General features: G+C 54.2%; 2 protein-coding genes across 15 annotated transcripts; one reads left to right on the plus strand and one right to left on the minus strand.

The window, feature by feature from the left end:
• Positions 1-1,655: 1,655 nt before the first annotated feature.
• On the minus strand, positions 1,656-15,020 carry CYB561A3 (cytochrome b561 family member A3). 8 transcript variants are annotated; one of them, XM_075928423.2, is made up of 7 exons: positions 14,895-14,943; positions 8,570-8,647; positions 7,598-7,804; positions 7,292-7,500; positions 7,010-7,164; positions 5,365-5,521; positions 1,656-4,244 (listed from the first exon to the last, which is right to left on the minus strand). In XM_075928423.2, the coding sequence occupies exons 3-7, from the start codon at positions 7,779-7,781 to the stop codon at positions 4,206-4,208; spliced, it is 744 nt and encodes a 247-aa protein (XP_075784538.2). In that variant the 5' UTR covers positions 7,782-7,804; positions 8,570-8,647; positions 14,895-14,943; the 3' UTR covers positions 1,656-4,205. The 8 variants fall into 8 exon arrangements, with proteins under 8 accessions (XP_075784538.2, XP_075784539.2, XP_025041530.3 ...); XM_075928424.2 differs by lacking the exon at positions 14,895-14,943 and adding an exon at positions 14,715-14,733; XM_025185745.3 differs by lacking the exon at positions 14,895-14,943 and adding an exon at positions 8,016-8,127 and having other exon boundaries at positions 8,570-8,741.
• On the plus strand, positions 13,819-21,273 carry TMEM138 (transmembrane protein 138). 7 transcript variants are annotated; one of them, XM_075928433.2, is made up of 5 exons: positions 13,819-14,319; positions 16,330-16,599; positions 17,362-17,460; positions 20,621-20,696; positions 21,024-21,273. In XM_075928433.2, the coding sequence occupies exons 2-5, from the start codon at positions 16,429-16,431 to the stop codon at positions 21,134-21,136; spliced, it is 459 nt and encodes a 152-aa protein (XP_075784548.1). In that variant the 5' UTR covers positions 13,819-14,319; positions 16,330-16,428; the 3' UTR covers positions 21,137-21,273. The 7 variants fall into 7 exon arrangements, with proteins under 7 accessions (XP_075784548.1, XP_075784546.1, XP_075784542.2 ...); XM_075928431.2 differs by having other exon boundaries at positions 13,932-14,319; positions 16,330-16,594; positions 17,289-17,460; XM_075928427.2 differs by lacking the exon at positions 13,819-14,319 and adding an exon at positions 14,973-15,125 and having other exon boundaries at positions 16,330-16,377; positions 17,289-17,460.
• Positions 21,274-24,065: the final 2,792 nt, after the last annotated feature.

The following is a 24,065-nucleotide window of genomic DNA, read 5'->3' on the forward strand; positions in this document are numbered from 1 at the left end:
GGCACGGGGGCTGCACCCACCTGCCACCCCCAGCCCAGGGAGCAACAGCTGAGCTGGGGCAAGGCCCTGGCTGGAGCGCACAGGCTTCTCTGTAGCAGGAAGCTGGCAGCAGATGGGAGGGAGAGGGTGGCATGGTGAAAGATCTGAGTCTGTCGGAGCTTGGCTGAGGGGCGCTGGGGCTGCCCACCCCTGCTCCAGCAGCTCTGCGAATGGATTCTCTAAGCGCAGCACCAGCCCCTGGCATGGCCTGGGCCACCAGTGCGCTGCGGCCCATTGGGTGAAAGGACTTGTCAGTTCTTCCTCCCTTTTCTGCACCTCATTCTACCAGGGGCTCCTCACCTGGCACAAATAGATCCTTGCTACCTGGCCCCTCTCGGGACTCCTGGTTGTCAGAACTCCGTGCCCCTGTCCCGTCCTGCTGACAAGCTCCCACTGCACCTCACTGTGGGGTGCAGTTTATTCCAGCCCTGGGTAGAGCTTCTCCCTTCTCTGCCCTCGGTACAGTCCTGAGCAACGGGCTGCTGCTGGCTGCACCGGTTGAGTCATGAGGGCTGTTGGATTCGCTTTGCTTAAGAGGCCAGCCCCCTGAGAGTGAGGGTGTGGAGCAAGGGCCTTCCCATGGGGCTTTCCTAGCTTGGTGTCATTTGAACTGAGGGTGGTGGCTAGGAAGCACTGAGGCCAGGCACAAGTCCTCTCCGTTGCCAGATTGTTCCAGTCCAATGTACCAGGCGAGCAACCTGCCCACTGTGCCCTGGGGAGCTGCTAGCCCAGCTGCACAGGCCCTGTTGAGCTGCTGGAGGGTTGTCCCCTATACCCCATGCAGCAGGCAGGCTATGAGATCATGAAACAGGGCGAGGTGCTGCCTGCATGTGGTGTACACTGACATGAGTCCAACCAGACAAGGGCGGCTTCCTGGAGCACAGACCAGCCGAGGGGGGACCAGGCAAATACTCCATCATCCAAGGGAAAGGCCAGAGCTGAGCAGAGCCCAGGACCAAGCTGATGGGGGTCATGGGGCAGCAGGGAGACTGGATGTTCCTGGATTAATGGAGACACACCATGGCACTAGCTATTACCTGCCGGAAGCAGCTCTTCCGGCTGCTGGCACAGGCTGTAGCTTCAACCAAGCAAGACATGGCAGCATTACAGGGAGGGGGGAAAGGGGTTGAGACCTGAGCCCATTTAATTAGCACTAATGAGTGACTAGCCCACTGGAGTCAAAGCAGTGAGGAGATGTGGCTCCAGGCCAGGCTGTGATACACCCATCACCCCTTCCCCTCCTGGAGCAGGGCAGTGTGTGCCAACCAGCAAAGGGCTAATTCATTAAGCACCAGCCACTTCATGGAGGGAAATGCCCCCTACAGGCCAGTCTTCCCTGTGCTTGACTTCAGCCCCCTACTCCCACCACACAGGTACTGCAACAGCTGGTTTTGGGTGACGCCCCCTTTCCAAGTACCTCCCCCAAGACAACACCCCCTGGACTCCAATTCTAAGAGGACACCATTTATTAAGCCAAAGGCAGCATGGCCTGGGGCAGCCCCAGCATTTCAGAAGAGCCCGCTTGGGCATGCAGTTTCCCAACAAGACATCAGAAGTACCCACCTATTAACATGGCTACTGCTAGAGATGCAAGACAAAGCCACATGCTTCAGGCATGCAGCAGGGTGGGAATACACTTCATCCCCTCCCCCGCAAGAAAGAGTATGAACTTGGAGCTCTAAGTCATCACTTCTCTTAGCAAGGAGCCAGCTCCGGTCCCTGGAGCTAGGACCAGGCTACCCCCCCCCGAGCTATCTTTGCCAGAGAGTCACCCTCATTCAATTCCCGTAAGCCTCAATACACTACAGGATGACAGCTGAGCAGGCAGCTTCTCACATTAAACAAATACATTTAATTGCCTCTCTCAGCATCTCACACCAACCTCCACCCCACTGCCGTCTCTGCAGCCTTGCAGGACACATCATGCCGTGGTAGGGCACATTCCAAGAAATAAGGGCTCAAAGCCAGAGAGGATCGGAAGTGCCCCTCCGCCCCACGCACTCAGTCCTGGGGGAAATAATCTACTCTCCTGGGAACCCCACACTACCCCTGGCAGACCCAGTGCTGTGTGGACAGTACCTTGGCTCAAAGCTCAGCATGACCAGCAAAGCTCTAGTGGCAGATTCCTAAGCTATGAGTCCATTTTCATTAGCGCTGGCTGGGGCAGGCGACAGAGCAGTGAGTGTCTCATGCAGACACCACGGTAAACACGCCAAAGGTTGCACGTCAGCATGTAGAGGAGACAGCTTGTGCTGGGCCAGCAACCAGGAGAGGCCACCCAGGAGACTAGGAATAGGCCAGGCCTCAGAGAGCCTCTAGCCAGGCACTCTGGAATTCTTGCTGGTGATTCTCAGGGCTCAGCCATGGCACGGGGGCTGCAGAGGCCAGAGCCAGGCACCCCCCGGGTGAGGTAGGAAAGGCGATTGAGATGGTTGTGCGACTATGCAGGCTGGAGCTGTGATATAGCCCCAGAGAGGGCAATACAGTTGGGCTACATCTAGACTGGCATGATTTTCCGGAAATGCTTTTAATGGAAAAGTTTTCCGTTAAAAACATTTCCGCAAAAGCACGTCTAGATTGGCAGGATGCTTTTCCGCAAAAGCACTTTTTGTGGAAAAGCATCCGTGGCCAATATAGACGCGCTTTTCCGCAAAAAATCCCCAATCGCCATTTTCGCAATCGGGGCTTTTTTGTGGAAAACAAATCTCTGCTGTCTACACTGGCCCCTTTGCGCAAATATTTTTAGGAAAAAGACTTGTGTCCGAACGGGAGCAGCATAGTATTTCCACAAAAGCACTGACAATCTTACATGAGATCGTCAGTGCTTTTGCAGAAATTCAAGCGGCCAGTGTAGACAGCTGCCAAGTTTTTCCGCAAAAGCAGATGATTTTGCGGAAAAACTTGCCAGTCTAGACACAGCCTTGTGATATAGCCCCAGAGAGGGCAATACAGTCATTGGGAACCTGCAGCCCATCAGGGTTCTGCGTGTGGCCCGCCAGACATTTTGTTCGCCCACGCACAGGGTTGCCAGATTGCTTTGGTTTCCATCTGTGTCGTTTTTTTCCTACCAGTATTACCAGAGTGACACGCACGTAAAGCCAGGGCACGTGAAGAGAGGTGCAGGCCGACTGCACACACTGACCAAGAGCCGTGCGCTTCCGCCACATCCCCTCAAAGCGCTGCTGCGGTTCCGTCGCCCCCTCCCTGCAAATTCTAAGTATAGAAGTGCAGTTAGCAAAATTGCCCAATCCTGGGAAACTGTCTTGGTTGTGACAATCTTGTGGCCCAGAGCTGAAGAAGGGCCTCCCATGCGGCCCACTCACTCGCCTGGGTTGCCCACCGCTGGCCTAAATCCAAATGGAGAGCTGCAGGTGGGTGAATTCTGAGCACTGGCTGCAGAGTTCGTGGATGCTGAGCAAAGGGAGGGCAGAAGAGCCACCCTCATGGCTCCAGACAATTCCTCCCAGGGAGTCTGGGACACAACAGCCCGACTCCCCAGCCCAGAACAGCGATGCACGGACAAGGGCTTCAGCTTCCTGCTCCACAGCCTCTCCTGGCAGAAGGAAACTCACCTGCGTCCTCCACTCAGCGAGCTGGGACAACAGCTCCCCAGGAAGGGGGAGGGAGCATGACCAGGGCTGGAAGCAAACCTGGAGTTGAGTCCTAGCAGAGTCTCTTCTGAGTCACCGGGGACAGTGCCAGAGAGTTGCAGAAGTGGGAGGCAGGCAGAAGGAAAGGGAAGCGGGCCGCAGCCCAGCCTGCTGAGCACCAGGCTCCTGCATGCTGTGACAGCAGAGCATCCAACACTGGCTCCTTCCACCCAGCCACTCCCTGCAGAGCTGATGCCAGGCCAAGTGCCACACAGCAGGGCCGTTTGTCCCAGGTGAGCTAAGGTGTAGCATCCGCCAGGGCCTCGGGCACAGCAGCACTGGCAAGAGGAGCCAGCAAGCCCAGGGCTGCCTGCTGAATCCCAGGGAGAAGCAGCACGTGCAGGAGCCCAGAGTGGAAGGCAGGGGAGCGGCGAGAGCCAGGGATCCGCGAGAGCAGCCAGGCGAGAGGGAATCCCAGCACAGCGAGCACCTCTTCCCCTCGGCTCTGTACCGGGCAGGCTCTGGAAACAGTTTGGTGCCAGACGCAGGACCACCGAGCTGCCCTTCTCGCTGGAGTCAGTCACCCTGCAGGCCTGAGCAGCAGCTCCACTTGTCCTAATGGAGCAGAGGCTGTAGAGAGAGAGGCTCTGAGCCAGGCACTCGCCTGGTCCAGTGCTGAGTCCCTCCCAGCCCCACAACCCAGCCTCCTTTTACAAGCAGGGATCCTCTGTGAGAAACGCCTGGTCCCAGGAGTGCGAGATCCTCTTAGCCCAGGCCCCCCTGCCCTTCACAGGGCAATGCCCCTCCACTTCCAGGAGCCTCAGGACATTGAAGGCATTTCCCCCTTCTGGCCTCACCCCACCAATGGGGCCTGGCCACCCGCTCACCCACCATGGAACCACTGGCCCTGCCTCCCCATGTGTCTCCAGGAGCAGCACTGGCTGGCAGTAGGTGAGGGAACGAGGGGAGCTATGGACAAAGCTCCGAGCGGGAGGGCGTGTTGTAATCCTCGGTCTCCCAGTCACCCCCAGTCCTCACTCCCATCCAGTCCGCATGCCAGGGCCCAAGAGGGTACTGTCTGGCAGCCCATGCCCCATGGCTCAGCCAGTCCAGTGCTTGGCACCCCAAGGCACTGGCCTAACCTCCTATTCTCCAGGATCGGTAGGAACCAGCCTGGCCCCTCGCCTGGGTTAATAGGACGTGACCTCTGAGTGGGGTGCTCATCTGAACTTACCAAGAGGCTGATTTTTCAGAGCAAGACAACAGCCCCTGCCCCCCAGAGCTAACTGCACACCGTGCGCCTCCTCATCACCGCCACTGGGCGCTCACGAGAGCCGTTCATTGCGCCAGCTAACTTCCAAAGGGAACTCCAGGCGGGATCTTGCTGCTCCATCCAGAGCTGCCCTGGCCTGCAGTGCCACCCTCCCACACTGGGCACATGTCTGATCACGGCCCCCACCTGCCCCACTGGCTGAGCTGCTGGTCTCCTGGCTCTCATCACATTAGTAGGTGTCGGCCCAGGTAGCTCAGTGGTGAGTTAACTCTTGTTATTTCCTGCCTGTTTCCAGCCTCATCTCCCACCCTCCGTCCCCCTCCCCAGCCCCACATAGGCCCTACACCTGGCCTGACTGCACCACGCCACATGCCCAGCTTCTCCCCAGCCCCGCAGCATCCCCTCCCGGCCAAGCTGCAACCCAGCCCCCATCCTGAGCCACCAGCAACATGGACTCGGTACCTGTTGGGCCTCCAGTAGCTCAGACTCCGGGCGCTTCCAGGCCGGTGTGGCGAGAGCCCACAGCACCAGCAACCCAAAGACCAAGATCAGCATCCCCAGAGAATTGGCGAACCAGGCCTCAGGGGGGAGCCTTTCATAGGGAATGGTCTCGTTCGCCCTGTGGGGGGAGAGATGGAGCCGCTGCCTTCATTCCAACCCAGCACCAGCACCCTCGCCCCTGGCGATCCCAGCTCCCTCTGGAGAAAACCCTACCAGCTCCCCTCTCAGATGGGCAAGGGGGACCTCACCCATACTGGGGAGCATCCATCCATCTCCTATTTGAAGTCCAGCCACACCTCGGCCCATCTCCCAGGCCGCTTCCCTGGACACCTTGCCCAGTCATCTTCACCACCTACTCCTGCCTAACAGCAGCTCCCCAGCCTCATGAAGGGCTAGCTAGAGCAGGGGGCACTTCCCGAGTTTCCTTTAGTTATCCTCTCTGCACCCAGCCTGCCCTTCTCTTCTACAGCTGCCACCATACAGCTGGTTGCTGGCATCTGTCAATCACACAGCATACATGGGGGGCGGAGCCCCCCAAGGTGACTCTCTCCATGCTTGGGGCGAACCCAACCCCTGACTAACAAGCCAGGAGTGGAAGACAGGTGGATCACTGCCCTGTTCTGTGCACTTCCCTGAAGCAGGGTTCCCTGTAAGCCAGGGGTGGGCAATAATTTTTTGCCAGGGGCTACTTCAAAAAATTTTGAAGTGGCCCCAGGCCACAGTGGAAGGGACGGGGCCTTGTGGAAGAAAACATTGTCCTCACTCTGCGTTTGTAAGCAACAAGTAGCCAGAGGCAGTTTTATTACGAGCTGCAGCAAGGGAAAAACTGGTTCGGATGAGGGAGAGAGGGGGGACCCCCCCCCCTCCAAAGCAGATCTTCGAATACAAGCAATTATGAAGCAGTTTATATACTGTCCATTAGATATAATAACATTAAACAATTCCTTCCCATTACTAACACCAATGGTTAATAGTTATTTAGTTCCACCCAGATGCTCCTTATCCCAAGGTCTCTGCCAGAGTCAGCATTCTATCCTTATCTCCGTATGGAGGCGAGAGGCAAAGGCAGCGTCTAATTACAGATCTCGCATTGTCAGGCCACAGACTTAGCCTGACTCTTGCTCTCTTGTTAACAAGACCAAGATGGCTGCCCACAAATTCCCTTATTCCCTTTTCCTGCCTCCACAGCCTCAGACAGATAGGGTGGGGCCAGGATGCTTCAGGCTTTCCCACCCACAGACCATGATTGGTCTGGGGGTAGAGGAACCTCTTTGCCCTCCCCCTTCCCATTAAGCACCCATGCTCCTGGCGGTGGGAGACTGGAGCTCCCCCGCCCTCAGGCCAATCCTCACAGGGCAGGGGTAGGGCAGAAAAAACTTGGCGCGTTCCTCCCACCCCCAGGCCAATCAGGGCTGCACGTAATTTATTCTGCACATGGATGGCGAAAAGGAGAGGGAACATTGCCCTGAAGGTCTGGTATGCGCCACTGTCCAAGACAGGCTGCTGGACAAGATGGACCTGGTCTGGGCCAGCTCGCGCAAGCAGCGCAGGAAGCCCTGGGCCAAATGGAGACACACCTGCACCCCAAACCAGCTCTGGCACTCACAGGCTGAAGAAGAGCTTCTCGTTGATGCCGGAGATGGATGCTGCCATGGACAGGGCGAGGATGGTGGAGCCAAAGAAGACGTGAATAGGCTTGTAGAGGAGCCGCAGCCAGGCAGGGGACCAGGGTAACAGGAAGGCAGCGAATCCCATGAGCCACTAGGATGGGGGAACAGAGAGGAGTTCGGGGCAGAGTGGACTGAGCCGTGGCACAGGCAGCCAACCGGCAAGAGGGGGAGCCGGAGAAAAGATGGGCGTTGGGGGGGGGAGGGCGCTGGGCACTCACCTGGCAGGAGAAGAGCAGCACAGCCGCCAGCCCCAGCCAGCTGTGCAGCGAGTACATGTTGGCCATGCTGTTGGCGTCGTGGTACCGGAAGACAGCGAACAGCCCCAGCACGACCAGGACAAAGGCTGCCAGGGTCAATGCCGCGTGCAACAGCTTCCATGGGAGCTTGGGGCCCGTCCAGGACCTGGGCACCCGATACACCAGCACCGCTGCAGGGGGGAGAGGCCAGCTCACTCAGCACCACTCCCGGGCCCCTGTCCCCGCCCCGGCACTCCTGCCCTCAGCCCAGAGAGGGCGCCCACTTACCTGCCCCATAGAGCACCACCAGGCCCGTCACCATGAAGACCGGGTGCCAGTTAAACATCTTGTTAGATCTATCCCAGGCAAAGCCGCCGCGCCAGTGCTGGGTCCAGAAGCTTACGAAGGTCACGCACAGGAACCCCACGGTGCCCAGCAGGGCTGAGAATGGCAAGAACTGGAAGGCAGGCATCACTCTGGCGGCAAGGACTGCACCTGAGGGGGAACCACGCCCGCCGTTTGTACAGCCCAGCCTGGGCCCCGCGGCTCTCTGAGCAAATGACTACCCCCACAGCCTCCCCTGCACAGTCCACTAGGCTCTGCTGCCTCTCACCCACCGCCCCTCCCCTCTGCTGTGCTCTGCCACCTGCTTTCCCTCCTTCCCTCTCCAACAGCCCCTTGCCTGCCTGTGCACCCTGAGCTCCACCCGGCTGCAGCTGCTTCACTGCTCCTCGTCCGTCTGTCCTCCCTCACCACCACCAGGCTCTGCCAACTGCCGCCAGCCAGTGCCCTCGTGTCTCAGATGGCTGGTTATAGAACTAGGAACAGGCGGAGCCCCAGAATTAATCAGGCCACATCAACAACTGCTTTAAGTGAAGCCTTAAGTAACAAGCAGCAGGTGGGGGGGGGGGGGAGAAAGAGGGAGCAGCCGACTGCCATGAGAGAGAGATCCTGCTGGTTGGGAGCCAACAGGAAAAGTCCCCAGGGACAGAGATGATCTTAGATAAGGAAACTCCTGCAGCCAGAGCTCAGAGGGGAAGGGGCAGACACTTCCTGCAGCTTTCCCGCCCCTTTCCCTTCGGGGCAGCAGGGATCCCCATCAGAGGAGTCCCTGCCCTGCAGCGCTCACACCGAGGAGCTGTGCTGAGCCAGTCAAGCCCAACAGCCAGGAGCCTGCAGCACACCAGCATCCGGCCAGATCCCCAACCGGCACCAGGAGTACAAGCCGGGCTCAGCAGCCTTCCCAGGTGCAAACACAACCTGATCAGCAGCAGAGGGGAAGCAACATCCAGTCCAAGGGCTTCAGATCCTCCAATCCACCATCCACTCCCGCGGTGCCTGGAGAGAAAGGGAGGGCCCCCGTCACAGTCACCCACAGCGTCCTGCCTGCCACCCCGGCGGCTGCACCTGCACTTCCTGTGGGAAGCAGCGGGTCATGAGACCCTTTCCACTTCTGCTTTCAGAGCGGCACTGTGCACAGGCACGGGGAGTGGGAGGGGCCCGGCGCTAAAGGCACCTGAGCAGTAGAGAGCAGACTGCAGGGCTGGAGGGAAGGGACAGCATGCAGGTGACTGGGGCAGATTGCCCTGCCTTGCTCAGCCAAAGCTCAATCCTGCTCCGCTGCAGGCCCTGTTACTCCACTAGCTCTCCTAGTGCACCCCGTTCCTAGCAGACAGTACCCCACTACTCTGGTCTCCTACAGCCCTCTCCTTGGTGGAGTGAGTCTGTAAAGCCAGAAGGAATGAGTAGACCGGTTAAGCCTGACCTTCTGTGGAACCTGGGGTGACAGCTCTTGGGGTGTCCCAGACAGTCAGAGCTCCAGCTGCCAGCCCGTGGGAGCCTTGCCTGTGCTTAACCGGGTGTCAGCTCCTGAACACCGCCAGCTTGTCACACACCCAAACCATCCCCACTGGGCCAGGCCAGCCCTCACTTTGCCTTGCAGGTTAATAATCGGTGCTCCCCAGTCCCTGTGCCCCTTTGAAGCCTCCTCTTTCTTCCAGCCCCTTCCCTGAACACCCACAGTAATACCTGCTCTGCTGTGCCCCCAGGAACAGCACAAACACCAGCTGGAGTGATTCAACTCCTCACCTAATACCACAGCATGGAGCTATATTTCTAGCGCAAATAAGGATAATACATTTCCCCACGGATTCAAGAGATCGTGAGAAGGCTGGAAACAAAAGGCCAAGATATAAAACAAACCTTAGCACGATTCCAAAAGACAAAACCACACAGGTTAACCTTCTGTCTCCAGGCCTTTTATAGCCACTCAAACATCTGTTGCAGTGTTTCAGCCCAGGCTGAGATCCTGTTTTCGTCAATGTGTTCCAGGGCCGCATTATGACTTTTGTAGGCTCTAGGCACTTTTGCCTTCGTGGGCCCCTCCCACCATCATAATATCAATATTAAAAATTATTTTTGATATAACTTTAAGTACTTCAACATTTTTTTTTCATGGTTTAGGCAAAATTTAATAGATTTTCATGGGCCCTAAAAGTTTCGTTTTTTTCTGATGTGAGAAAAAATTAAAACATTTTCTTCGACCCTTAAAGTTCATTTTTTTCCTTCTGATTTTAAAAGAAATTAAAACATTTTTGTGGGCCCCTAACAGTATCATGGGCCCTAGGCACTGTGCCTAATGGATAAGTCAGCCCTGATGTGACCGCGCTACCCAAGTACTTCCTAGGTGCAAGACAAAGGAATGTTCTTCCTTGCCTTCTCCTCAGCTTCCCCAGTGTTCACTGTTTGTACCTCAAGTCAGGAAACCCCCCCAGGACTTACAGTCCTGTGTTTTGCTATCCTGGGGCTGTCACATCCCCTTGTTGGATCAGTATGTCAGGTGGGCTCCACTGTGTCAATTTACAGGGCTTGACTGGTCCGTCAGCAGACAGGGGACTAGACATCCTGCGTCTGACAGAAAACCCAGACCCGAAGAACAGCTTGTTGTAGCTCGGGAGATTAATTCCTGCTGGTGAAAGAGACAAGCTAACAAACAACATTACCTCGCCCACCTTGTCTCTCAGATCCGGGGATTAGCATGGCTACGCCATTGACAAAGACCTGTTTGTCAATCCTACCTCGAGACTTCAGAAACACATTTGCAGAATACACGCTAACAGCCCAATGTAAAAAGCTGCCCGTGAAATGTACGCACGACGGCACAAATGACCAGCACGACCCGTTTTCCTTCAAGAACTCGCATGATATTCTTTGGTGAACCAGAATATACACACCGGGATTGGGATAGTCTTGTTACCCTTTGTCAAGCGGCACAGAGCGATTCTTACAAGAAACTAAGTAATTTGTAAACACAGCCCTCAAGCACTCCCAGTCTGCTCCTGTGCTGAGCTGATGCCATGAGGAGCGATTTCTCTCTGTGATGAGACAGACTCTCCGCACACTACGCCGACTAAGTGCACATTCACAAGTTCTCAGGAACTGGAGGGTGGCACCTCATTTGCTTACAGATCTACATCCTCCACCAAAAATATCCCCAGCCACCTCTGGGGAGGAAAAGAGCTGCCTATGGGTGAGCTTACTAGCCATGAACACCACCACCTCCCACTGATCTCTGGGAGTGGGTGGCTGCAAAATTCAGCAGTCCCTGCACCTCACTTTGCATAGCCCAGTCCAGGCTCATTCCTTGTCTGCAGATGCAGGGCCCTTCAGTCCCATCCACTGTGGTTTGGGCAGACGAGTGCACACAACTAACGGGGCAGGGATACAGGGTTTAATGTCTACAGTCACAATAATCCTGCCTGCTGGCTAGCCAGAGGTTCAAACGTCTGGAGGTCAGGCAGGGGTTTTTTAAATGAATGAAAAGCTCTTTAGATCTAATACTACACTCTCTTACATGCACAGTGCCCAGCACCACAGGATTGTGATTGGAAGAGCATCATTTCCTAGACAGGATCTCTGCGCGTTTGCCCTTTGAGAGGTTAGATAAGGCTGCTAAGTGATCAGTCAAGGCAGCAAGTACCTCGCAGCGCAGCAGGAACTAATTGGTTTTAATCGGAGTCATGCATAGCAGTGGTACTCGTGATCATTTGCACCAACCGCTCTGCTGCTGACTCACTTTGTAGCCCCTCAGTCTCAGCTTCCCCACCAGAAAGTGGGGATCGTGATGCTTGCCTGCTGCCATGGAGGAGCACAAAGCACTTGGAGAGAGCAAGCTGGACGGGAGGTGCTGTACAAACGTATTGTGTGTTACACTCATGAAGCAAGGCAACGCTGGGAACAGCACCTAGAAGCTACCGGTTCCCAGCCCCCTGCTAAACCCACAAAGCTTCAGAGGGGACCAGAAGGACCCCTGCTGCGTCTGACCCAAATGGAGCAATTCCAGCTCAAACCCCTTGGAAAAGAATGTTCCAAAGATGCAGGGTGGATTTCCAAGGGACAGAAAGTTCAGTCTTACACAATCTTACCAAAAAACATCCACAAGTTTCAAGTCCAGCTCTAAAAATCATGAGACTGCTTAAAAAAATACATTTGGGGAAAACAAGCCAATGGAGGCACAAAAGAAACAAAAATGAATTAATTACTCAAAAGAGCCTGAAGGAACAAGTTGTGATAATGAGGCCATCAAAAATGCATACAAACAGGCCAAAAGAGGCTGAAAAGGCAGTTGCTCAGCATGCATGGAGGCTGAAGAGGAATTATAGAGAAAGCTGCAAGAAGATGAGGGCAGGAAATCGGGTTTTGGGTTGGCAAAAAAGAGGAACACTAAAGCACAAGAAATGAAGAGGATAGGAACTGTGTGGTAACGAAACCTAAACAGGTGGTAGGAGCAAAGGAAAAAACATTTCTAAAGACGGTTAAATGAGAAGAGTTGCAAGTACAAGCACCACTGATAGTTTTGGGGAAGCTTCCACAGGTATTGATCATTGTAGAGAAGGCAGAAGCAGCGCTGAACAGGATGAAGAGACACAAAACATTTGGGGATGAAGACATAAGAACAGCCACATTGGGTCAGACCAAAGGTCCATCTAGCCCAGTATCCTGTCTGCTGACAGTGGCCAATGCCAGGTGCCCCAGAGGGAGTGAACACAACAGGTAATCAAGTGATCCCTCTCCTGCCACCCATTTCCAACCTCTGACAGAAGCTAGGGACACCATTCCTACTCATCCTGGCTAATAAGCATTAATAGACCTAACCTCCAGTAATTTATCTAGTTCATTTTTTACCCCTACAAAAGTCCTGTTTACTTTTGTCACTGTACCTTTTCATTTATGTTTAACTAACCTTCTCATTTTGTTTAGTTCCCCTTTCTGAAATTAAACACCACAGTGTTGAGCTGCTGAGGTGTTTTCCACCAGGGATTTTAAATTTTATTACATTATGATCACTATTTCCAAGCAGTCCAGTTACATTTATCTCTTGGACCAGATCCTGAGCACCAGCTAATAAATCAAGAATAGCCTCTCCTCTTGTGGGTTCCAGAACCAGCTGCTCCAAGCAGCAGTCATTTAAGGTATCAAGAAATTTGATTTCTGCATCCCATCCTGAGGTGACATGTATCCAGTCAATATGGGGAGAGTTGAAATCCCCCACTACTATTATTTTATTTCGATGGCCCAATCTCTCTTAGCATTTCATAGTCACTATCACTGTCCTGGTCAGGTGGTTGATAATATATCCCAACTGCTATATTCTTATTAGAGCACAGAATTACTACCCATAGACATTCTATGGAGTATTTGGTTAATTTAAGATTTTTACTTCATTTGATTGTACATTTTCTTTCACGTATAGTGCCGCTCCCCCACCAGCATGGCCTGTTTCTGTTCTTCCGGTATATTTTGTACCCTGGTATGACTGTGTCCCATTGATTGTCCTCATTTCATCAAGTTTCTGTGATGCCTATTATATCAATATCCTCCTTTAACACGAGGCACTCTAGTTCACCGATCATATTATTTAGACTTCTAGCATTTGTGTAACTGTACAAAATAACTGTCGGTATGATACTGAAAAAGCAGCATCAGAGATTACTCATAGTTTGCTGGGGTCAAGCTAAGATACCAGATGACTTGCAGATAGGGTTGATTGTGCCTCTCTGGATGGGTAAGGTGATGCAAATGATTGATCCAAAACACCATCTTATCAAATCAGTCTCAAAGTCCTGGAAAAAGTTTTCAAGGGAAAGTCTCTGAGGTGCAGGGTGGAGAAAAGATATGAGAGGAGCAGCATGGCTTTAGGAAGGAAAGGAGTTGAAGAAACAGAATATTTGCAGTGAGAAGGAAGTTTAAAAGAATGATAAATAGATAACAGCTACATAGCTGTTATGCTATCTTAAGAAAGCATGACTTGGTTCCATGGGAGCTGGTATTTGCAGTATTGAGATAGACGTGTGGGAGTGTTCCAAGTGGTGATGATAAAAGAGCTATGTCAAGAACGGAGGTGGAAACAATACATGAAATTTCAGAATTTTTACAATCAGATTAAAACAGGGAAGTATGCTGAGTCCACTTCTCTTCTTCCCAGTTATGGAGTTAATTAGCATGAGAACCAAGTCTGTGAAAACAGAGAAAGCTAACAGATGCTTCTGATCTGGCCCTTATGGTTGAGAGCAAAGAATTAGTAAATGTCATCTCAGAGTGGGCCTCTGTGTTTGAAGGTAAACATAAAGATTACGGTTGTGCAGATAGGCAAGGCAGAAAAACAGCAGTACACTTAGTACCAGAAAAGGAGTGGAGGGGAACCCAACCCAATGTGCATGGGTGACAGCACCGGCAATTGACTAACAAGCCAGAAAGAAATGTACAGGCCGCCTGCGTTTGTCCCTGCCTGCTCTACAGTTCAGAAACATGGATCTGACAGAGATGGAAGAAAAAGAAATGGCTAACAGAAAACACTATGCAGAGGATGGAGAAGTTCGGGGTCGGCTGAATGTGGGGCTCTGAGCTCTGGCGCAGGTTTGACGTTAAGACTGGGAGCCTGGCCAGCACAGGAGGAAGAGGATGGCAAGAGAAGGCTGGAACTCCAGGCCAGGGATGTGAACGGTTAACCGGTAAGTTAAGCAGTGGGGCTGGAGCAGCTCCCTGCTCCCCATGGAAAAGGGGCTGCTCCGGCCTTGCGGGCCCGCCACGGACAGGGGGTGCGTTGGCGCGCGGAGCAGCCCCTGGGGTGGGCCGGGGGGGGGGACACAGCCAGGGGCTGCTCCAGACCAGCTGCTGCGGGGGGGAGGGGCTGCTCCAGCCCCACCCTTAATTACAGTTAAGCGTGAAGCGAACGGCACATTTAACCGGTGAACCAAGCGCGGGGGGAGGGGGGTCACATCCCTACGCCAGACCCACGAGCCCGAGTCACGGACCAGGAGCGGCAGCGAATCGCGAGCCCCACTGGGCCCGTGTAAACGGAAACCGGAGCGAGGGCCCGGGCCGCTCCCTGGGGCTGCAAACTCACTTCGCAGCAAAGGCCTCGCGAGCCTGAAAGGCCCGGCGGGGGGACGGTGTCTGGTGCTGCCCCCCCCCCGATTCCCCAGACAACCCCTTGCCTCCCGCTCGCGCGCCTCTCTTCCGGCCCCGGCGCGGGGCAGGCTGGGAGTGGTAGTTCCAAAGGGCCTCGCACCCCCACGGGACTCACCATGAGGGGCTGCTACGCAATCGGCTGGCTGCCCCCTTAAAGCCCCGCCCCCGTGCCAGGCACTTCCGGCTCACCCCGCGGCATTATGGGAAATAGGGTTTCCGCCGTGCAGCCGCCTCCCTGTTCTTTGCCTTCTCTCTATGATCCCAGCCACGCCGAGCGCTTCCGCTTCCGCCGGCCTGTCCCCGCTGGCGGTGCGGTCTCCATGGGGATGGAAGATGGCGGCTGGAGGTGCGTGCGGGCCCGGCGGCGGGCGGGGAGGTAGCTGCGCCCGGGTTACGTAACCACGGCCCAGGGGGCCCTGGGCGGGGCGGGAGGCGCCTGGGTCCCGGCTCCGCGAGACCCCGAGTTCATTGGACAATTGCGCTGCCCCCGAACCGCGCCCCTCCCCCCCGTGAGCGCTGGGGGGGGGCGGCGCCCTGCCCCCCCCGCGCGATTCCCGCGTGGGGGGCAATTTGTCCCCCCCCCCCCGTCGCAGGGGGCCGGCTGGGAATTGCCTTTTCGCTTTGCTCCTACGGAGGGGCCCGTATCCCCCCTCCCCCCCCCGTGGGTAAAAGCCCCTCCCCGGGGTGGCCTCCGCCCCTGTTCCTCGTCCCCCGCGCCCTGCCGTGGCGTGCCCCGAGGAACCTCCCTCCCCGCCCAGTCCTGTGGCCCTTCACACCTGTGCCCCCGCTGGCTGCCCCTCCCGTCCCCACACGCGTGTGTGATCAGCTGCTCCGCCCTTAGGGGCACCCGCCACACGATCTGTCTCCTCCCGTTCCTCCTCCAGGGGCTTGTCCTTTCCCTCCCCCCTCCTCCGTGCATTCTCCATCTCCTCTCTCCGTCTGTGGCCTGCCCTACCCTGAGGTAACCTGAGTCAGACAGATCAAGAGCTTTTGACCCCTCTCATCCACAGATTAGGGAGAGCACCCTGGGCTAGAGAATCTGTGGGAGGCTGGCTCCTGAGTGAGGGCAAGACTGCATGGAACCCCTGAGAGCTTTTCCCTCATATGCCTGCCATCGCGAGGTGTTCGGGTGATGAAACTTCCATGGATACAGCTATGATGCTTAGGGCAGTGTTTCCTATAAACTATGTGCTTGGGCGGCCGCTCAGGAGAGATTCAGGTGCCACCCGGCCGGCACCATGTGTTTCTTTTGGTGGTGCACATCTGCACATGCCTTAATGCTCATAACAAAATGTATTCTGCACATGGATAGGAAAAATAGAGGGAATATTGCTCTAAGGGTATCCTCCCATACACATCGTTGGCTCCTTACCCAGAGCATGATTGCTGAGTAGCTGAGAGGGTCACGTGTTTGGGCCTGCGTGTTATCTGGAGGCATTTAAAGCAGTTTGGGGTGACCCCCTAACCAAGCTGGGCTCCCTCTTGAGCTGCAGCATCACCCCTAGATTGGGCCCTGTTGGAGATAAATCACTTGTGATCTTCCTTTCCAGACTCCAGAGCTCAGCTGTAGGAAACAGGGAGAGGCTGTGGTGCACAAGGTGACCGTAAGCCCCTCTGGCCCTGAGGATGAGCTGGCTCTTCTCTCTGGGATGCACACACTGAGGGCCTGCAGCCCTGGGAAAGGAAGATGCTCCGGACCAGTAACTACAGCCTGGTGCTCTCCCTGCAATTCCTGCTGCTTGTCTATGATCTCTTTGTCAACTCCTTCTCGGAGCTGCTCCGCGTGGCGCCTGTCATTCAGCTCGTGCTCTTCATGTGAGGTGGCGGGGGCTAGTGGTTGGAATTGGGAGAGTCGGGCTCACTCCTCAGTTGTGGGAGGGAGTGGGGGTTAGTAGTTAGAATGGGGATACTGGGAGTCTGAAGCCCTGAGTTCTCTTCTGGCTCATGGCCACTGTGTCCAAGGAAATGCGGAGGAGGGAGGGACGTAAGGGGGATGAGAGGACAGACTAAGGCAATTGAAATAAAGGGGAAGGACCTGGGTGACATTTTATCCACTTTCCCTGTAGTGCACAGAAGTACCTAACTGCTTTCCCTTGAAGCATCAGTTACTAGCTGGCTTTGCTGGTGTGCTGGAAGAGGGTAGTAGCTGCAGGGAGAGGCTGGTCTAGTGGCTCCATTCCATGAGCCAGCCTTTGTTCTTGGCACTAGGCCAAGTGTCTGTTACATAAAGATCTGTGGAAGAACATCTGTGTCTGCCCAGATCAATTATGAAAGCAGCAATTTACTGCACTAGGAAGGGCTTTGTGGGTCGGAGGGACAACCCAGACCTGGCTGCTTCTCCTCCCAGAGGCCTAGTGCACAGTGTTGGTCCCGGGCAGGCTTTGTGTAGGCCACGGCAGCTGGGACGCCTCCGGGGCAGAGAGCAATGCTTACGTTGGCACATTGGGCCCCAGGGAGGGCTGTGGTCTCTGGAAGTGGCTGTGTGCTCAGGACATCTCTCTCCCCACAGCATCCAAGATATTGCCATCCTCTTCAACATCATCATCATCTTCCTCATGTTTTTCAACACCTTCGTCTTCCAGGCTGGCCTGGTCAACCTCCTCTTCCACAAGTTCAAAGGAACTATTATCCTGTCAGCGGCTTACCTGGCTCTGAGCATCGCCTTCCATGTTTGGGTCATGGTAAGGCGGGGCTGGGCTTTGGGATCTCACAGGGGGCATAGGAATAGCTGTACACATTGGTCTAGAAGATGGGTGGCTCACCCTCTTCTGGAGCAGTTGGTTTCGGTAGCCGGGTTTGGTTCTTTAAAGGATTTGAAACCACAGACCAAGGAATACTTCTTTTTAGGGTTAAACAAAGATTTGTATTTTCTATTTACTTTTATAATTAATTTTTCATTTAAATCAATTAACTGTCTTTGATTCTTTTAAGATAGCATAACGTACAAATAAAAAGTAGAAAAACAATACAATTAAAAAACAAGAAATAATAACTCCTCCTACAGCTATACCCTCCAGATTTACCTTTAAACAATTTGTGGAGTTATCAAATATATAATACTCACGTTAAGAAAGATAGAAGCATTGTTTAGATTCAGGAGATATTCTTTTCTTTATGTTTCTCCTTTTTTGGGATTTTTCGTTGCAACTTACGACCAGTGTTGTTCCCCTTTCGGAGCTTATGTGTGGCAGCGAAATTCAGTGCCGGGGAGGGAGCCCTGGTTGATCATGCCTGGCTTTTTGGATTCGCAACCCATCTGCTCTTGGTCTGTTCCATCCAACCTTATATACCGTATTTCGGTATTCCTCCACTCGCCTGACAATTGCTGACGTTAGATTTTTGTTGTCTCATTCTGCCCTTTCAAAACTTTCATCTGCTCCATTAGGAGTTATCAGCACTTTGTTGCATATTGCAGTCTGTGTTACTTACTTCCCTAAAAGCGGGGTTACTGTTGGTCATCCAATCAAATTTTGGTTTTTTACTTACATCTCCTGTATCTCACAATGCTGCTTTTCCTTTACACTTACTACTAAACTGGTGCTCATTTGACATATTCTGGGTAGGCCTCAACACCTTCCTTTCACAGTTGGAACCTTGATGCATCTGGTATGATATCCACTTCCTGTACTCCCAGACCAACCAGCTGGCCTGATGTTCTGCTCCCTGCTAAACACCAGACCATCTGCTCACTGCTAAACCCCCTCTGACATGAAGGTTTAGAGAAGGCCAAAATCTGCCATCGCGCACCAAGCCAGTCCTGCCACAGGCTGTAAGCAGTGTGTCTTCTTGGCTTCCTGCTGGAGATCAGCTTAGCCTGTGAGGAAGGAGGCCTGATCTCTTAGCCTGGAGACCTCAGAACTTTTCTCTGGGGCCCCCCTCTTCCCTTCCAGGTCTAGAGGGAGGGGATCGCTGCTCCATGGAACTTCTCCATCTCTTAAGGAGGCAGCAGACTAGGGATGTCAAATCCCATTTAACTGATTAAGCGATTAAACATTATAAGTAACCAGTTAACCGATTACATGGGGCACAGGCAGGGAACTGCTCCAGCCCAGCCATTCCTGGTCTCCAGATGAACAAGTGCATCCTGGGCTGGCTCCCGTATGGGAGCCCTACGAGTTACGGTTATAGGGATAGTGACTAGAATGTCTGGCCTGAGCAGTACTTGCCCTGGATCGCTCCTAAGCCTGCTTTAGAGTCTTGCTTTGAATGGCTTCCCCACAAACAAGACTAATCCTTTAGGGAGCAGCACTAATGGGTGCACATAAGATACATTTACCTAGGATAAAGCCCCCCCCTCCCCCAGGAGCTCAGGGGTGCAGCCACTTCGAAATGCTGCGCTGGAGCCTGGGAGTCCCCAGCTGATCCCGGGTTCCGTGGAAATGCTGCGCGAAGCCCAGGGTCAGCTGGGGACTTATCCCTGGCTCCACTCGGCATTTCAAAGCAGCAGTGCCACACAGAGCCCGGTATTAGCTGGGGATCCCCCAACAGACTCCGGGTTCCGTGGAAATGCCGCAGGGAGAGCGGGGGCAGCTAGGGAGTCCCCAGCTGACCCCGGGCTCCACGTAACGCTGCCTCTTTGAAACGCCACAGCAGTGTTTCAAAGGGGCAGTGCCGCACAGCTGATACCAGGCTCTGTGCGGTGCTGCCCCTTTGAATAAGGATGTTAAGGACTAGTTGACTATCCAATAAGCAAATGTTTATCAGGTAGTCGAGTCCCCCCACTGCTGCCTCTATCAGATAGGGAGAGCAAAGGGGGCAAAGAGAGGGAACTTCAAAGTAGCAGCACCGTACAGAGCCAGGAATCATCTGTGTGGCGCTGCCCCTTTGAAACATCACCATGGCGTTTCAAAGCGGCAGCGCTGCACGGATGATCCCGGGCTCTGTACGGCGCTGCTGCTTTGAAGTACCCTCTCTTCTGAACCCCCTCCCCCCCGCCTTTTGCTGCCTCTATCTGATAGAGGCAGCAAGGGGGGGAATCGACAAGTCAACTAGTCCTTAACATCCTTATTTCAGAGCATCTTTCCCCCTCCGTGGAAGTGAGCCACCATCCTCACCCCCTATGCTGCACGGAGCGTGACACTGAGGCATAAAGAGGGGCCAAGAGTCACATCCTCAAAGGGATTTAGGTGCCTAGCTCCCACTGAAATTGCTGGGAGTTGGGCATCTATGCAGTTCTGTGGAGCTGGACCTAGATGACTTGCCCAAAGCCACAGTTAGGGAGCCACTGAATTGGGAACAGAACCCAGGTGTCCTGACTCCCAAACCTGTGCTCAGAGCACCCGACCCCTCCTTCTGAGGGGCCAATGCAAGGTCTCTGTCTGGGAGCTTCCCCTGTCTGGCACTGCCCATGAGCCCTAACTGGGCAGCAGGATTTAAGAGGATTTTCTAGGATCTGTGTTGGGAGGCTCGACTAGGTCTTGGTGTTCTGTATAAATCCGCTGATCTGATTAACCTTTGTGTGCTCCCGGAGCTGCTCCCTGGCACTTGCATCCCTGCTTGTAGGGAGGTGGAAGGAGGCCTCTGTATGCCTGGGCCCCAGGGATGGGCTCAGAGGGGGGTTGTTCTTGGTGGGCAGGGTTGCTTTAGACTAGGAAGTGGACCACAGTGACAGTGCATTTCTCCCCCATGGCCACTAGGGGAAGCCCTCTAACCCTTTGGACATAGGGAGCTGCTTCCCATTAAGGATCTGGAGGAAATGACAGAATGGAGCAGCCCCTGGGAGAGAGGAGCAAGGAAGTGGGTAAAGGGACCCAGTGTGCTGAGCTCTGTGGGGGGCTGCACAGTTGCTCTCACATCTGTTTCCTGCCCTTAATGTCCGTTGTGCCCCTCTATCTCTTTCAGAACCTGCGCTGGAAAAACTCCACCCGCTTTGTGTGGACAGATGGGCTGCAGGCCCTCTTTGTGTTCCAGCGGCTGGGTAAGAGACAAGCTCCGCTCTGGACCCTTCAACTCCCCCAAGCAACCACCCACAGACACCTAGACCCAGGGAGAGCTACCAGAAAGCTGGCCCCATCTGCCTTCCCTGCTGTCTCCCAGGCTGGGATCTGGGGTTTGTTAAGGAATGGCATCTCTGTTCCCCTGAGCCGTACCAAACCCTTCCCATGGGGGCTGGATCTCGATGAGGCTCTGCCTGCCCTGGTGGTCAGCAAGACACACTGGGGTGATCCAGCAGACAGAGGAGGGGGTGGGGGTGAAGACATTCTGAACGGGTTGAGCTGTCTCATCTTCCTCTTGCTTTCCCCAGCGGCCGTGCTGTACTGCTACTTCTACAAGAGGACGGCCTTGCACCTGGGTGACCCCCGCTTCTACCAGGACTCCCTATGGCTGCGCAAGGAGTTTGCTCACATCCGCAGCTGATGGCTTCCCCTCGGACCCAGAGCCATGGCCGGTCCGTGGCTGCTCCCTGTTGGCTGGCACAAAGCCCCCTTTCCTCTTTATCCAGAACAGTCCACCCCCAGCCCTACACACAGCTTGCTTGCCGGCTGACCAATGGGGTCCTGTTGTTATCAACCCCTTTCAGCTCTGCTTTGCATATCTGGTGGGATGAGGTGCCAGGACTCAGCCTGCCCTAGCTGTACCTGTGGGAACTCTATCCTGGTGGTAGAACTTCCTTTTGTACCTGCGTATTTTTATAAGTTATGAGACAGTAAATTGGCTCCCTTTTCCAGAAACCTCCTTGTGTGTTTGCATTTTTTGGGTGCACCCTCCTTTCCCCAGGCCCTGTACTGTACTGAGGGCATATGCCCCACTATGCTCCCCCTCGCTCCAGCATTATTGTGTCCTAGCCCACATTGCAGCTAATTCTACTGGGGACAGGAGCCCAGTGGCCAGGACACCCTCCCTGCAGCTGCTGAGCTGCCTGTGGTGTTTAGTCATTCCCCAGTCATGGATCAGAGCCCTGCAGAGCTAGGCACTATAGTAACACAGAACAAAGATGGTCACCACCCCAAAAGAGCTGACAATCTAAGCAGAAGACAATAAGATCATACCCTGTCACCCTGACTAGCAGTATGTGTGCCATCTGCACAGTAGGTGTTACTGCATGGGTTGAATTCCTCTGCCATTCTGCATCTGAAGGATGCAGAGCCTTAGTAAAGGCCAGGGCAGAGGTGTGGACTGGGAATGGCACTGTAACATTCAGCCCATGTATCCCATGCTACTCAGTCTTGGAAGCATGGGTGGTGAGTTATATGGGTACATGGAGTCTGGGCACTAGGAATGTTCCTGGGTCTTGTCCCTGATCCCACCTGCCATCTCCGTGGACCTCCCCTGAAGCATTCCCCAGTCCAACCTGCAGCCCTTGGGCAATTTAAAACTGCCCCCCCATCACCACTACCAGTGGCAGTGCAGCAGGGCTACAGTGGCTTCTGGCCACTTGTTCCATGTGGCTGCTGGCACATGCGGCTCCACAGAGGGGAGGTGTCTCTGTACACTGCCCCCTTCCTGTGTGGTCCATGGGAAGCTGCCGGGATGGTACTGCCAGAGAGGAGTGCCCCTGGTAAGCACTGCACCCCAACCCCTCCCTCTGCACTCCTCCTTTGCCCCACCCCCTCCCCAGTCTTTTCTCCCACCGCCACTACTCCCTCCAACTCCCAGACTACTCCTTCCTGCATTCTCCCTTCCAGCCCAGAGCCTGTACGCAAGCACACAGACTCCTGCCCAAAGCCTGCAGCCCAGATACTCTTTCACACTCAGAGCACAACCCCTCACCTCCCTCCTAAAGCCTGCATGTCCTGCACCTCATTCCCTTGCACCCAACACTCAAACTCCCTCCCAGAGCCTTAGGCTGGTGGGGAAGTGACTTTGGGCTGGGGAGGGGTGCGGGCATTGTGGACATTGCAAAATTGCTGCCCTGCTTGGCAGGGCAAGAACATGGAGCACTTGCTAGCCTAACGATCTCAGATTAGAAATAAGCTCAGGTTCCCTTTAGGTTGCCAATGCACTGTGTTTTCAGCACTGTTTTATTTCCAAGTTGCCTATTCCCGAGGAGAAAGGGCCTGGGTAGCAGAGGGAGTACAGCTCAGGAGTTAGAAATAAATATCATAATGAAGAACCATGTTATTTCCTTTCTCCAGACAGGCTGTGGGGCTGCACTGCATGGGGGGAAGTGGGGAGGACTGTTGGACGATGACCCCATTATGCTGCCTGGGGAGAAGGAAGGGGGCGTCACTGGCAATGTTCCCTCTTTTTTTTTTCATCCATATGCAGAATACATTTTGTTAAGTGTCTCCACCAGTAGAAACACATGCTGCTGACTGGGTGCTCTGCTAATTAGCTGGGTGGCACCTGATTTTCAGCTTACAGGGAACACTGGACTGGTGAGCAATGGGTGTTACACCAATGGAGGAGTAGGGTTGGGATGCTGAAGGAGGGGGCAGGGTCTCATCAGAAGCTGCCAGTGGTACTGTAGTCACCAGCCTTGCTGTTTGGCAATTGATGGGAAATCAGGGTTCATATGGGACAATGAAGAGAGTGTATACCATGTAATGCCCCCAATATTAGCCATGAGCCCCGAGATCAGAGGAAGAGCCAATGGTAGTGTTAACTCTTTGATAGGCTCATAGAACTGGAAGGAACCTGGAAAGATCTAGTCCAACCCCCTGCACTCACAGAAGGACCAACCACCATCTAGAACAGGAGTGGGAACCTTTTTTGGGTCAGGGGCTGCAGACCCACAGAAAAATCAGTTGGGGGCTGCACACAAGTGAGAAGGAAAAAAAACCTAAGATGCAGAAAGACACTTCACTTTCCCCTGTGTCTTGGTGGCCAGATCCAAGCAAGCTGGGGGCTGCATCTGGTCCCTGGCCTTAGGTTCCCCACCCCTGATAGATGCCCTTCCAAACCGCTCTTAAATATCCCCAGTGATGAAGCTTCCACAACCTCCCTAGGCAACTTACTCCAGTGTTTAACCACCCTGACAGGAAGTTTTTCCAAATGTCCAACCTAAATCTCCCTTGCTGCAATTGAAGCCCATTGCTTCTTGTCCTATCCTCAGAGGCCAAGGAGAACAATTTTTCTCCCTTCTCCTGCTAACACCCTTTCAGGTACTTGAAAACTGCTACTGTAGCCCACCCAGCTAGGCTATGTCTACACTGGCAGGTTCTTGCGCAAGAATCTGCAGAGCGTCCACACTGCCCACCCTCTCTTGTGCAAGAAAATTTACAGTACAGCGTGGTGAGAGAGGGCTTCTTGCGCAAGAGCTATGCTCTTTTTTAACAGGTGTAAGCCCTCTTGCGCAAGAGGGCAGTGTGGACGCTCGGCAGGGGTTTCTTGCACAAGAAAATGG

This window comes from Pelodiscus sinensis, chromosome 5 (genome assembly GCF_052426305.1).
Source record: "Pelodiscus sinensis isolate ZL-2025 chromosome 5, ASM5242630v1, whole genome shotgun sequence".
Classification (NCBI taxonomy): domain Eukaryota; kingdom Metazoa; phylum Chordata; order Testudines; family Trionychidae; genus Pelodiscus; species Pelodiscus sinensis.